At 43.5% G+C, this 14,933-nt stretch overlaps 1 protein-coding gene across 5 annotated transcripts in view; it reads left to right on the forward strand.

The window, feature by feature from the left end:
- septin12 (septin 12) overlaps positions 1-14,304 on the forward strand; it is a 69,731-nt gene extending 55,427 nt beyond the window's left edge. For all 5 annotated transcript variants that reach the window (XM_071501487.1, XM_071501488.1, XM_071501489.1 and 2 more), the window contains 7 exons: positions 6,804-6,885; positions 7,313-7,450; positions 7,940-8,057; positions 8,718-8,813; positions 9,081-9,177; positions 10,562-10,613; positions 10,758-14,304. In XM_071501487.1, the coding sequence (XP_071357588.1) occupies positions 6,804-6,885; positions 7,313-7,450; positions 7,940-8,057; positions 8,718-8,813; positions 9,081-9,177; positions 10,562-10,613; positions 10,758-10,923 (749 nt within the window). In that variant the 3' untranslated portion in view covers positions 10,924-14,304. The remainder of the gene's footprint in view (positions 1-6,803; positions 6,886-7,312; positions 7,451-7,939; positions 8,058-8,717; positions 8,814-9,080; positions 9,178-10,561; positions 10,614-10,757) is intronic.
- Positions 14,305-14,933: the final 629 nt, after the last annotated feature.

The following is a 14,933-nucleotide window of genomic DNA, read 5'->3' on the forward strand; positions in this document are numbered from 1 at the left end:
AACACTGTGGTAGACCCTCGCCTCTGTCTCTCTAGGTGTATTGGGTCGTTATGGTCGTTATAATAAATCAATGAACAGGTCTGATTAATGGAATCATTAGATAGATGATTTCAGTGTAATGGTAGGGTCCTGATGTTGACTAGAGTAGTGGCTGTTTAAAATATGCTCATTAAGTCATCTAATCATCATCATCTGATTTCCATATCAATGCTGTCGTATCATCATTATGATCATAATAACAGACCCTATTGGTCAGATACCTGATCAGAAACTACTGGAGCTGAGATTCATCAGGTCCACTGAGATAAAACACACAGGCCCGTAATAAACCTGTTCTGTAATAAATCTGTTTAAGAGGATGTTGACTGATTGACGATTATAATCCTGGCAGTGCAGCATAATACATTATAATCCTCATAACAGGCCTGTTGTATTACACTGCATTAGTTCTGCCCCAGTGACTGTGTTCGAGCAGCTCTGTCCCTGAGCTGGAGAATCAGTATTTTTACTGAACAACTTGACTTAAAGTTCTCCACGCTTTGACCCGGTACAGCCATCTTTGCCATGGGCTGGTGTTGTAATTGATGCTGAGTGGATGAGTGGCCCAAACCCTAACGTCAGCACTGACCGTCGTTTCCTTTTTATGTTTCACTATGTTTCATGACACTGGACTTCCTCAACAGCACACACACACAGTCTGAAGTGGATCATGTGAGCAGGACAGACAGAGGTTTCTCCATACAGTGGGATGACCTTTGATGACATCAGTTGTGCAACAAGCGAAACAGACTGCTCTTATATAGCACAGATTAGCGAATGTTAGCGTGTTAAACCTCGAGTGTAAGTGCAGTCAACATCTCTACCTGACACAACCCAGACCAGATCTGAGGAGACAGTGTTCTTCAGAGGTTCTTTTAGAACCCTGTTCCTGTAATTAGTCTTAGACATCAGGTGTGATCATCTGTTGGTGTGAGGCAGGTATAGATAAGATGAAATATCCTGCACTTTCGCTCACACACGATACAGTTATTGTGTGATGGTGCAGTAACAGTTCAGTGATATGACACACAGGTGGAGGTGTGTGTGTGTGTGTGTGTGTGTGTGTGTGTGTGTGTGTGCGCGCATTTTTCGCTTCTAAAGAAAACCTCAGGCCAAAAACAACCCACCCCCCGACACACACACACACACACACACACTGTTAGAGGAATGCTCTTCTTCATTCGTCACTCCAGCCAGCCCCCCCTCCACCCCCCACCACCAGGTCTTCTACTGTTTAAATTCCTGTCACATTCAGGACACGTTCACATTAAAACAGTGAAACATGAAAACCTGTGCTCTGGTGCAGATGTACAGTAACAGACCGTGACGACAGCTTTGCAGCTAAAAGACTAAATATGGTCGTGATTTTCTTCCCATCATCCTCTGTGTTCTCTGACCTCTTCACAGGATCAGTGAGAGTGACAGAGGATCTGTGTGTGAGCAGTTAACACACTAACTCAGACTGTTAGAGGAGCTTGTCACACGTATGTGAAGGTTGACGGTCTCTGTATGTCAAAGTGTGATGAAGACAGGTATTTACCTAGAATGGAAGTCTAGAAGTCAGACAGTCCTATACACTCTGTTTTAAATCCAGATCAGTGCTTGAAGTGGGCTGCTAGTAGAGTCTGTCTATGCTTAGTAAAAGTTCTCTGATGCTTGTTTAATGAGCCAAAATGTGTCAAAGTGTGACAGTAATAATCACAAGGAGTAACTCCACTGCACACACCACATATACAATTTACAGTATCAAATTAATACTTTGGGAAATGGTTCCTTTGAGAAAATACATTTACTGTATATTGTGAACATAGCAATAACTTTATTTCATAGCATCTTTCATTTACTATAGAAATTTAGAATTTAATAATGTTTTGCTTTCATCAGCTGATGCACAGGTGAGCACCAGCACTCTTTTTTCCACTTCAAGCACTGATACAGATCCAAACTTTATTCCCTGAGACTTCACAACAATGTAAAAAACAAACTCACAATGTTAAGGAGAGTGTTAAAATAAATCCTGGATCGACATCTTTAACGATGATCGACACCAAAATGTAATTAGTTCTTCCCTGGTCCATGACCCATCCCTGCACCAGGTTTGTGAATCAGTTCTTTCTGTGTAATCCTGCTGACCAAAAAACACACTAACAAACATACAAACAAACCAACAGACAGACAGACACAGGTGGAGGTGAGGAGGAGGTGAAGAGTTTGCTCTGGACCACACATCAGCCTGAGGTCTATCGTGAAGTGAAGGTGGTGTGATGAGGAAGTGAGGCTCGCCTCCACATGACAGGACTGTCAGAGTGAAACTGGATCTTGATCTGTTTCCCTCTTTAAATCCTACATGAAGCAGAGCTGACTCTGAGCTCTTCATCACTGGTCAAACACTGTCTATCATTCTGCAACAGGATGTGGTCACCGTCATTCTTTTAAAGACAGTGATGTGTTTCTGTGTCAGCCTTCAGCCACACCTCTGACTCACACCTGTACAGAGAGCCTGTGAATATTCTCATTTGTCCAGGTCATAGTATCTCAAAGGAGTTTTAAATCGAAAGCAACTGGACTTGGTTATTTGTCTAGGAAGACGTTTCACCTCTCATCCAAGAGGCTTCATCAGTTCCTTCTCGCACCTGACCAGGCTGGGACTGGTCCGAGCCTGGATGAGAGGTAAAACTTCTTCCTAGACAAATAACCAAGTCCAGTTGCTTTCGATTTAAAACTCCTTTGAGATACCTGTACAGAGAGGTTTTACATGTACCACCTCTGCCTCAGGGTCACACTGAGAGATGTTCAGTCTCTTCACCTCGAGCTCTTGTTTCTGTAAAAAAATTCTTCTCATGGTGGAAACTTCCCTGAAGCTTCATCTCTGGAGTCATTCGTGTACAGTTGCTAACTCACTGCCTATAAATCCTGGAAACGACCCTCCAGCAACTGTAAAGTCCATTACAAAGTGTGTTATGTGTGTGTGTGTGTGTGTGTGTGTGTGTGTGTGTGTGTGAGAGAGAGACAGAGAGAAAGAGAGAGAGATCCCATGTGTGTCAAATAAAATCTCCAGCTGATTGAAAGAAGTTTCATTCTGTCAAACATCCCCAAAAACATTAAAATCACCACAACAGATGAACAGTAACTGATGTTAAAATGTTCTGCCTAAATATTGTTTATTAAAATGACATTATAATGCTGTACTATTGGTTCCCAATAATAACACAAGACAAAGTGCAGAAACTGCAGAAGCAATGAAACTGAGAAAAAAGGATGTAAAGTTTACAATAGAACAGACAGAAAGGTTGTTGTGTTTTAATTTTATGTCTTTTTATCCTGATTATTTTCCCCAAAACATCAGACCTGTGAACACAGACTCTGTCCTTGGATAATCTTGTGTAGTATGTACCAACAGACTGTTCTCCCAGATCTCTGCTCCATTTAACATCTTTAACAACAAAATTAATGAGCTTCATTATTATTTACAGTCCATAGTTTATCGAAATCAGGGGTTTCTGTGTTTGTTTCTGTCCAGGTACATTAATTTACAATTTCACACTATGAAGTATCTGATTTAAAAGTAGCTTAACCACCAAATCACCTGCTATTCATTAAACAATGAGATAGCTGCAGAGATCTGCTAAGCTAGCTACCTTTAGCAGGAGTTTAGCTGTCCTTTTCTCTTTAGCTGCTACTTTTTTAATACATTATCAATACATTATCAAAAAAGCAAATTGTCAGTTCTTCAAATTGTCTGTTTTGTTTCCAGTCAACAACTATTGGAAAATTAAGAATTAAACTAAGCTTTAGTTTAAGCTAAGGCTAGCAAGGCTGTCCCAGCAGCTAGCTTGAAAATGATGTGGCGCTCTCACTTCAGCTGTTTAGTTAGCTGTGCTTCTGTGGTAGAGACTGCAGTGAGTGAGGAGATGACCACACAGATTACCAAGCCAGACAATACTGTAACTAGCATTGGCTGAAAATGAGGAAACTAATCGTTTCTACTGGAGTTTGATACGTGAGGTACGTTTGAGCTCCAGGAAGTAGCCATGTGCACGATCTCTGAAGTCTAAAATGACAGTTTTCACCTTCGAACTAACTGGCAGCCAAATAAATGGAAGCATTGCAAACTGAAATAGTCTTACAGACCTCACCTGCTTACTGCGTGACAACCTTTAGCTCTAAGAGGGTAGTGACTGACACACGTTTTCCCCTCAGGACTTACTCTAGACCATTCAGTACTACAAACCTGTATAGAGCTCTGCAGGAATGAGTCCTACAACCAGAAATTAGTCACATTTTAACTTCTCTGGTCCCCTGGTCCTGAGTGTCTGGTTGTTTGAATGTGTTTTTGGTTGAGGACTGAAATGAAGTCTGTGTTTAACACCAGCTCAAGACATTGATTGAACAGTCCCGATTTCTTGTCTTGTCTTGTCTTATCTTTTCTGTCTATTAAAAAAGGCCGGTGTCTAGATGAGACTATGGAGGTTGTCAGGGAAGTTAAACGTCATCAGTCCAACATGAAACCGACCTCCTCACCAGTCCACCTTTACAGCCTCGCTGTGTTTCTACAACAAACTGTCACTAACTCTGTCAGAGGAAAGGCTTCTGTAGAAGAGCTCAGAGCTAAATCTAACTACAGGTTGAAGTTCAGTGGTGGTGACGGTGAAGTCATGTGACCGTGGTGCATTTGGTTTATAGCCTAACATGAGCTTTTTGTATTTAGGTTTCAAACATCATTAAGTGGTGTCATTAGTGAAGATTATCCTACTGAACAAAACCTGTCAGGATCAGAAACTGTTGCTTATTTTCTCTAATCACCCAAAACACAAAGGAGAAATCCTACAACAACAACACCTCCTGTACTCTCTGATCTGCAGCCTGTATGCTACAGAAAACAGAAGACACCATTTGGGAGCTTCTGCTCATCACTGTCGTTCACACACCAGAGTCACAGTAGAGTCGGTGCTTGTTGGCCTGTGGATACTACTCCTGATGCCTTTGGACTTGGACTTAGAACCCCTGCTGCAGTTTGCTTGATAGTTAGACTTTGAGAGCCTGTTAGTGTTCAGTGTTTTGACTTAAATACATCTGTTATCTTCAGGTTTTTTTTTATTATTTCTGTTACTGTGATGATGCAACATACACACTTGTTCATTTACTATAAAAAATAATGCACAGGAAGCACATTTATCACAGGAAACCAGATTTCATTGGTGATAATCGTCATGTTTTAGCAGGATAATGAAGCCTGTTGATTTACTCCACTCACTGCAGTATCATGTTCGTGTGCTCTGCACTCTAGTGGCCTGAGGGATGCTCAACACCAAATACTCAAACTACTCAGTTCATTTAGAGGAGTAGACCCAGGTCTACGCAGGAACAACATAAAGCTCAAACCTCCAGCACCAGCATGAACTACACAGCCCAAATACCGAGACTGTGTTTTTGTAGCCGCTTCAGTTCAGTCTACAGGAGAGCAGACGTCAGGAAGTCAGATACAGGCCGTAACTTTGTAGAGCAGGGTGAACAAACTGAGATAGTGTCCTCTGTGTGTGTGTGTCTGAAATCCACTGCTGCTGAACTGTGAACAGACTGAATTTGTCATTGAAGTGAAGTAATCAACATGGTTTATTCTTTGTAAAGTGTAATGTCTCTGTGACACTAATAGGTGACAGGTAGAACCAGGTGTTCAGACTGTGTTCAACACTGAAGCCTTTCAGTCTGCATCTTTCTGGATTGAAGAACATCTGAGAACCTCTTTCTGGTGGAGGAACTGAGGTCTGACAGTGTCTGTAACCTTCATAATCATCTGACAGTCATGTCTGCTTCATGAGGTGATTACCCAGGAGTGTGAACATGCACACACATGCCTGGCTGGCTCTTTCATACATATATATATATATGGAAGACATGATGACTGAGGAATCATGAAAACATTTAACATAATTGACAGTTGACATCATTAACTCCCTCATGTGGTGTATTATGATGATGATGATGATTCTATCAGGTCATATCTAACACAGACTTTAGATTCAGATGTGTGTTCTCACAGATCTAGTCAGATCTTGTCCTCAGGCTGAAGGTGTGTGAACCAGAGAAACCAGTCCCTGTACTGTGCTGTGGACTGGCTGACTGGTGTAGGCCCCACACAGGGGGACTTTATTGCAGGTTTGTGAAAATCCTAATAACCAGGTTCCAGATGTTTGCTGTCATCCTTCCGCTCAGAGAGGATTCCTGTGGCCTTACTCAGCAATGGCAGCGGTCTCAAATGACAGTCTTTTCTTTCTTCACACACTCACACGTGGCCACACGCTGTACACCCACCTGAGTTACATATCACTGTGATGTCATCATCATACCAACACACTTCTGTTTGTCCGGTCCTGGGCCTCATCCCTGAACCTGACACTGACACACACAGGAGTCCAAGACTGGACAGTCCATGACCAAACTGAGCTGATTACCCATCACCCACTACTGCTCAACAAGGTCACGTTACTGTCTGCACCTACTGTCTTTGACATCAGTGTGTGTTGTGTTTTATTTTTTTACCTTTACCTGGAAACTTTACTTTGAAAATTCTTCCTTCCTCTCTCACAGTCTGTGGTTTATCTCCTGTGGTGGCATCTGCTTTTCATTTCTATTAGAAAGCAGCTAAGATCAGGATGTGATTTTATTTTCTGCTTGTTTGTGTAGTTGCACGCTGGCTGCAGATTTGACACCTCAGCATGAGGATTTGCTGAATGATAACCCCCCCCCTGTCCCTCTCTGTGCAGTGATTGAAGAGAAGGGGGTGAAAATGAAGCTGACAGTGATCGACACTCCGGGGTTTGGAGACCAGATCAACAACGAGAACTGGTAAGTGGCAGGAGGGCGGAGCCAAGGGAGGACAAGTGAGAGGAGGAGGTGGTGCTCTCCAGGACTGGATCATGTAGTGATGTTGTAATACACCAAGGTGCAACAGGCTCACCTGGCTTTTAAAGGGAATGGGACATGGAGATCTGATTTTATGTTTTATGTTCAATGAATGTTATGCCTGGGACACTCCCATGATTAATGAATGTAGTTCAAGTCTTTTGAACCATGAACCTGGAGCAGCAGTTTCCTCTGCTGGTAAAACAGCAAAAGTGATGTGGACACACTCTAAATGCACCAAACACACACTTCAGACCATCAGCTTTAGACTGTTCAAATAGAGCCTGAAGGCTTCTTCTTCTTCCTCAACTCCCACTTCAGCTGACATCCGCTCCTCCTCTCCCCTCCTCTCGTCCTCTCCTCTCCTCAGCTGGGAGCCCATAGTGAAGTACGTCAATGAGCAGTATGAGAAGTACCTGAGAGAGGAGCTGCATGTGAACCGTAAGAGGAGAATACCTGACAGCAGAGTCCACTGCTGCATCTACTTCCTCCCTGCCACAGGACACCGGTCAGTGCTGGTTCAAGGCTGGGAGCAGCATCACACTCCACTGTACTCTGTGGTCTCAGTCACAGTCATACACGTTCTCATGGAGGTGTCTCGGATGAATATTTGAACCATTTCAGGCTGGACCAGGAAAAGGGTGGACTCACTGACTGACTGACTGACTGATGACTGACCAACTGTCTGACTGACTGACTGACTGACTGACTGAGAAATGTTGGTGGGTTAGGATCCAGTCTGAGTTCAGGTGGACTGAAGTAGAAGGACCAGGGCACGTGTCAGTGATTCCTGAGTGTTCTCTTTATCAGTTCTCCAAGATGTATCAGGATGTTTTTTATGTTTTTTTTTTAATATTGTCATTAAATCCATGAAAAGGCCAAAACCAACATTTATGAACAGTATGTATTAGGGTTAGGGTTGGTGTTCTCTGTGTATCCACAGTCTTTGTTTTATTTCTGTGTAACACACGTTCATTGTCGTCCAAACTGTTTCCAGGTTACGTCCCATCGATATTGAGTTCATGAAGAGGTTGGGGAAGATCGTGAGCATCGTACCCGTCATTGCCAAAGCTGACACGCTCACCATCGAGGAGAGGCAGGAGTTCAAGGAGAGGGTGAGGGAACACACACACACACACACACACACACACACACACACACACACACACACACAGACACACACACACAACTGTCACTTTCTCTTCCTCCAGAGGATGTTCTGACTGTTCAACATGACCAAAATAATCTCCACCACTATTATTATTATTATTATTAAACTGGAGGGTGTGATGATTAATAAATCTCTCTCAGCCAATCACTGGTCTCATCACTCTGAAACAGCTGAGCCAATCAGGTGCTGCAGGACTTTAATGAACTGAAGAAGAAACTTTTCATCCAGTGTAAAACAGCTGTGGAGAACAGATACTGTCGGTCATATGAATTTATAGACAAGTTCCTGTTTTAAATACATCACACATTATTTATTCATTTTAATTAAACACATTCCGTTTTAATTAAATTAGTTAATTTACATTTCAAGTGTTTCATTATCGCTGCACATTTGCTTGAAGAATTTGACAAAGTGATGAGGTTGGCAGCAGAACACCACCGCCTCTCTTTGTGCGGCCTCCTCCTGGTGGCCCCTCTCCTCCACCTCCATCTCCACCAACACTAACAACAGACAGTGCAAATGTCATGTGTGGAAAACAAGGCCCATGGCTGTAAACTTGACCTGACCCCATCTCACATGTGTTTAACCTTTGACCTTTTGACAGATAAGACAAGACTTGGCAGCCAATGGGATTCATGTTTACCCCCAGAAAGAGTACGACGAGGATCCAGAGGAGCACATCCTCAACGACAGGATCAGGGTAATGTCTCCACCAACAGCTGACTCACAGAGCGCACTCACACCCGGGCTGTCTTCTCATTGTTGTTGTTGTTGTTGTTGTTGTTGTTGTTGTTGGTCAGTAAGAGGCGCTGTGAAAACTCTTTGTTAAAGGTCACACTGCTCATCACAGCTCACTGTTTTAATATTTATTCTTTCAATATAATTATCGTAGTTTACATTGTGATCATGTTGTAACCTGAGCCAGCTGAGAGATTTAAAGTGACTGAGTGGTCCTCACTGTGTCCAGGAGAGCATCCCCTTTGCTGTGGTGGGGACGGACAAGGAGCACCAGGTGAATGGAAACAAGGTGCTAGGCCGTAAAACCAAGTGGGGAATCATTGAAGGTAAGACATCACACCTGGTGTTAACATTTACCTGTTACTGTTACCTGTGTGGACAGAGTGTGATCTCACCTGTGGCAGAGCAGGTGAGCAGGTGCAGCTGCAGGTTCAGTAACTTCAGTTCATCTGCTGTCTCTGGAGGACAGGTGTGAGGACGACACCGTCACCTCCCACTGGAGTCTGACCTACAGGTTCTCCACAGCCACAGGGATGAAACCACCGCGGTGGCCCCTGTACCCACAGCAGTGATGTCATTTCCTGCTTCAGTGGCAACAATGTTTCAAAACTAGTCATGATATTTCATCATGTCCACACAGGGAGAGAGAGCTGTGTCCACAGTGGAACACCTGAAATACTTTTAACATTCAAGTCTCTTCAAACTCTCTTCCTTCAAAAAACTGAAATAGAAATAAAAAAGTAGAGTTGAGTGATGAAGTTACTCCATTGGTCAAGTGGCCAAGTGTTGGTCTTTTCATTTTGGCTGTTGCTCTTTCAAAATGACTTGGTGCAAACAGTCTCTATTACATCATCGGGTGCTGTTTACAGCTGATCCACAACAGTTTTTAGCTGCTGTATTTACTCAAACAGAGACCAGGGCCTTTATTTACATCACCTGCAGAAGGTAACAGGTGTTTATTAGAGACAGGTCTTTATTTCTCCCTCCCTCTGGTTGATATGTAGAACTGGCCATAGTGGTGTTTTAACCTCGTTTTGATCTGCTCCTGTTAAAGGTCCACCCAGTCTAAAGGCAGATGTCCATGTGTTTGTGATTATAAAGCAGGTCTAGGTTCTATATTAATACTGTGAAAGTATCAAAGCCTCAGTCCACAGAGAAATGCACACAGCCTGTATTCCAAAACTGAGCCTTAAAACCAGCTCCTGGAACTTTGTAATGTCACAACAAAGCAGTCACCGCTCTCAGAAAACAGTCAGCCAATCAGAAGAGAGGCTCAGATCCTCTCTTCTAATTGTCTGACTGATCTATTGTTACTAGAGCTCCAGAGAGAAGCCTGAGAGAGGAGATGTAAAACTACACTGAGATGGTTTTTGGTTCTTAAAACCACAAATATATCTTCTGATGATTAGTGTTAAATAAAAGATAAAATATGGAGCTTTAATGTTGCTGCATTCGTGTTAATACAAACAAAGTGCGGGTGCTGTCACTCTGATATTTGATAAAACATACAGATATATCCAATGGATTCCTCAGACCTATTCACTGTTTGTTAATTTGCAGCCTTTTGCTAAAATCATTTAAATTCATTTTCTGCTTAGTTTCAGTGATTTTAGCAAAAGACAAAGTGTGAAGTGAAGCAGTCTGAAGACTGCTCTGTATGTCAGTATTATGGTAATGGGTTGACTTCTAAATCCTTCTCTCTCTTCACAGTTGAAAACGTGGCTCACTGTGAGTTTGCCAACCTGAGAGATCTGCTCATCAGGTGAGTGTGACTGGTTCATCATAAAGGAGCTGGGATAGGAGTCCTCTGTGAGGGCCATACAAGTCAGGTGTTTAAAGGACCTCCACGATGTTCAGCATGAGGGTCAATGATAATGAAGGAGTGAACCTTTGTGTTTCTGCTCAGGTCTCACCTGCAGGACCTGAAAGACGTGACACACAACATCCACTACGAGACGTACCGCGTACGGCGGCTCAATGAGAGCAACATGGACTTCAGTGAACTGGGACTGACCCCCTGGCCCCTGGAGAACGGGACTGCTGACAAATGTGAATCAGAGAGCCACCTCTGATCTGTCCATCATCCAATCAGAACAAGCCTATTTTTACCACACAAAACATAAGGTGGAGAAATGATTTTTTTTAAATTGTTTTTTCCTTTTTTCATTATGGGACCAACTAGTGGATCATTTTAAAGTTTGACACAGGAAATGCATCAGATATGAATTTATTTTTGAATGTGAACTGTTTTCTGGAAGGATGGTGACATGTAGTGGGCAGGGGAGGGAGAGCAGGCAGCACAGTAACATCAGTGGTTTCACAGGTATGTGGATAGCCCAAACCCTGTCACCTGACTCCTCCAGATCCAGGACCTGGTCCAGGACCTGGAAGAGTCAGGTTACTGCCCATGTCACAGTGTCTGGGTGTCTGCATACTTTACACATGAGTTAATAAACGTTTGGCAGCGTTTCCTGGTCAGGTCACATGGCTTTCAGGAGAAACTCTTCATGTTGTTGTTGAGGAAAGATGTTGAGTTCATTTAACTACAACCAGACCAGTTACTGCAGGTAAAACTCAAGACATGTTTTTTGGCCCACATGTGTTTAAGCCGGTAGTCGACAGTAAAGTGCCAGAACACCAGAAAAATGATCAGAGTGGTTCCTCCTTCTTTAAAGAGCAGCTGTGGTCAGAGTACCTGGTCACAGTAACACACGGAGCAGATCAGGGACCAGCTTCCTCCTCAACCACAGACGTGCTGTAGATGCAGGGCTCAGTGATTTGAGCTGAGGGAGAGACAGAGCTCCTCCTCACAGCTCCTCTGAATTTAACAAAGATTCTGCAGGACACTTGGTGAGAGGTGAGGTTCTGTGTGGACGTCCATGTACCATCCCGTTGGTTGTGTCAGTGCAGCCTCTACTACGAGGCTCTACACTCCTCCAATCAGAGCAGAAATGAGTACAATAACAACAACTACGTGTCCGTGGTCTCAGTTGAGTCTTAGTCAGACTCTGGGCGGACACATCTGTCGGAGTGATGATCTCTCCTCTCATCCAGCTGCTGCACTCCGCTACGTTCTCCAGGAGAATGATGAGGGACTGTATCTGCTCACGAAGCAGGAAGTGAGATCGGGTCACATGTGACCACTGAGATGCAGGTGATGACGCATGTTGATGTCAGGTGTGAACAGGGGTCAGAGGACGTCATCAGCACTGTTGGCGTCCTGTGACAGCAGACTTTTCTTCCCGCCTCTGAGTGTGACCAATCAGAGCAGGTATAAATACTCATTAAACAGACTCTTTTAATGTGATTTTATTGGCCTCTGGCCTCCAGATACAAAACAGGCACGTCATTATGCCTACGCTGACCCAATACCCCACACATCTTCCTCACACACTGTGCAGCTATGAGGGTGTCCTCACCTGTACCAGTAATGAAGCTTCAGCTCCTCTTCATCACTGCAGGAGGAGACAGGTTGAGCCACTGGAGCTCAGCAGAAACGTGCCTTAGTTAGAGCCTTCAGGTCAAAGCTTCAGTCTCCTCAGACACGCGCTAATACATCTGTCTGTGTCTGACCTGAATGGGCTCAGACAGGGTGTGTTGTACCTGTACCACATCCAGCTCTACACACAGCTTTCAGCCTGGCCGGAGGATATAAGAAACCTTTGATTTTCAGATTCATCCACAATAGTGTGATTCACATGGCTCACGTCATGAGCCAGCACTGACAGCTCTCACCTCAGATTGATTGAAACAGTCGGACCATTCTTTACTGAATGTACTGACCACATGGTTTCTGACCGTCCCCATCGTGCTTAGAGAGAGTTTGCATGATGCATTGCTGCAGTTTTTGCATTTCTTATTTAGATATTCCAAAGATATTTTTTATCTTAGTAAAGCTGATTAAGCTTTCTGCGGTATACATGCTCCATTCCCAGTGGTTCCCAGTTCTCTACTGGGGATTCATGTCTGACTGTCCGTGCCTTGGTCTGAATTCATCATAGCTATATTAGACACCTTAAGTGTAATCAGACAGTTTAAAGTAGTCGACTTCAATCAGGACTCAACCCTATGGCTGCAGACCAGAGCTGAACCAGCTGTAGTTTGTGCAGGAATTACCTTAAATTTCACAATCACAGTATTTTCTCTCATTTCTACCTGTGAACCTCACAACAACAAATTACTGATGTTGAACTGAAGCAGCTCATCAGTATTTAAGGTAATCAGCCGCTTGATCGGCATGTGGTCTGTAAAGTTCTGATACCTGACCTGGAACCTGGTCCTCCCAGACGTGTTGTTGTGTAAAGCCTGACTCACATTTATTTCCAGTTTTACTTTATTGAGAAATGTCTCTCTGTGTCAGTGATCTGCCTCCAGGCTGGTCATACAGAGATAATGTCCGCGACTGCATTGGTCAGTAACATGGTAAACAAGTCTGCTTCAGTCTGGTCCAGGACTGCTGAGACCTTTAATCTGGACCAGTTGTTTTAAGTGAAAACTGATGTGAGTCACTGAGATAATCTTCCTCCTGTAGTTTATCGTAGTGACTCTCTGCTCAAAGCTTTGAATTTGTGAAACGTTCAGATGATTGGTGATGTTGAGAAGATGCTCAGCTGTGTGTCCAGGGATGAACGAAAAGTTAAAGGGACCTGTGGAGTTTTCTTCTACACTAACGGTAACACTCAGTGTTATTTGCCAAACTCACCGTGTGAATCCATCAGGACCATTTCCCATGAAGCATTTGAGAGGTCAATCATTGTTCCGCCTGTGTTCTTCTTCTCTGCCTCACAGTGCTGCACATTTCACTGTGTTACCTCCACCTGTAGGTCAGGAAGGTATAACCTGTCAGCTGCATGTGAAACTCCACAGGGAACCTTTACCTTTATATTAACTTGAGTGAGAGTTAGCTCCATGTTAATACGTTAGCATGCACAGTGTGGACACACTTAGCATTGTGGCTACATTTTTCCTGTGTAAGTAAAGAACAGAGGAGGAATCTGTCTGAGGCTTAACTACCTGTCATGTAAACTGTCAGTTTCCTTCTGCAGTCACCTGTCATCACCTGTCATCCACAGTGACTGACCACACCCACAGTCTCTTTGACTCAGATCATGTGCTGCATTTCAGACATTAGTGTTCCTGACCTCTGACCTCTCAGCTCCTCTCTGTATCCTGACCCTCCTGTCAACCTCCACCCTGTGTTTTATACATATACTAACAGTATGATCCGTATGATTATGTCTTTGACTATGTTTTTTTATTAGTATTAATGACACACATGTTAACACTGTTGATTTATAATTAAATACTTGTCACTTTCTCAGTCAGTGTAAAGTCATTGTATTAAACCTGCTGGTTTCGGTCACCCTGTGGCCTCTCCACCGTCACCACCTAATAGAGCCCTGGTTCACTGTGTGTTTTCACAATAAAGTTGTTCTTTATACTAAAACTTCAGACCACACGTGTTGCTGGTTGTGACTCTGTCTGTCATCAGGTTTGTTCATTTACTGCACATGTATTAGTGCATAAATTCAACAGTATCACAGAAGATGCTCCTGCTTTAGTGCAGAGTCCTGAGGCTCTGACCTGTCCAGAGGCACCGCATCAAAATCAAGTTGAATACCTTTAATTTTTGAAGTCATATTGTGTTCCCATCAGAAAAGGTTGTGTTTCATTGAAATTAACACAAACTATGTTACATATACAATGCACAGAGGGCAGTATGTGTGTGTGGTTGGGGGGGCAACAGCAGCTTTTTGCCCCAAACACTTTGAAAACAACAACCAACTAAATCATTTAAAGCAGCAGAGAGGAGAGGAGTCCTCCAGGGACTCACAAGACACAGGTGTAGAAGGTCAACATCAGATACAGTCTGAGAGACCCTGACCTTTTACCTCTACGTCCTGTCATTAGGTCCTCCCGTCCTCCTACCTCCTTCAAAGCTCAAGAGAGGAGAACTGATATCACAGTTGATCCCTGCTGTCAGCTCTAACAGGAGTTTCTGTCAGTCTGTCTGTGTCTTCTGGAAAACTGTGTGATTCCCTCATTACTCGTTTGTTTACAGTCACTTCAGCAGAAGACGCTG

This window comes from Trachinotus anak, unplaced genomic scaffold (genome assembly GCF_046630095.1).
Source record: "Trachinotus anak isolate AG129_WGS33_773 ecotype Australia unplaced genomic scaffold, CSIRO_AGI_Tana_v1 ptg000017l, whole genome shotgun sequence".
NCBI lineage: Eukaryota > Metazoa > Chordata > Actinopteri > Carangiformes > Carangidae > Trachinotus > Trachinotus anak.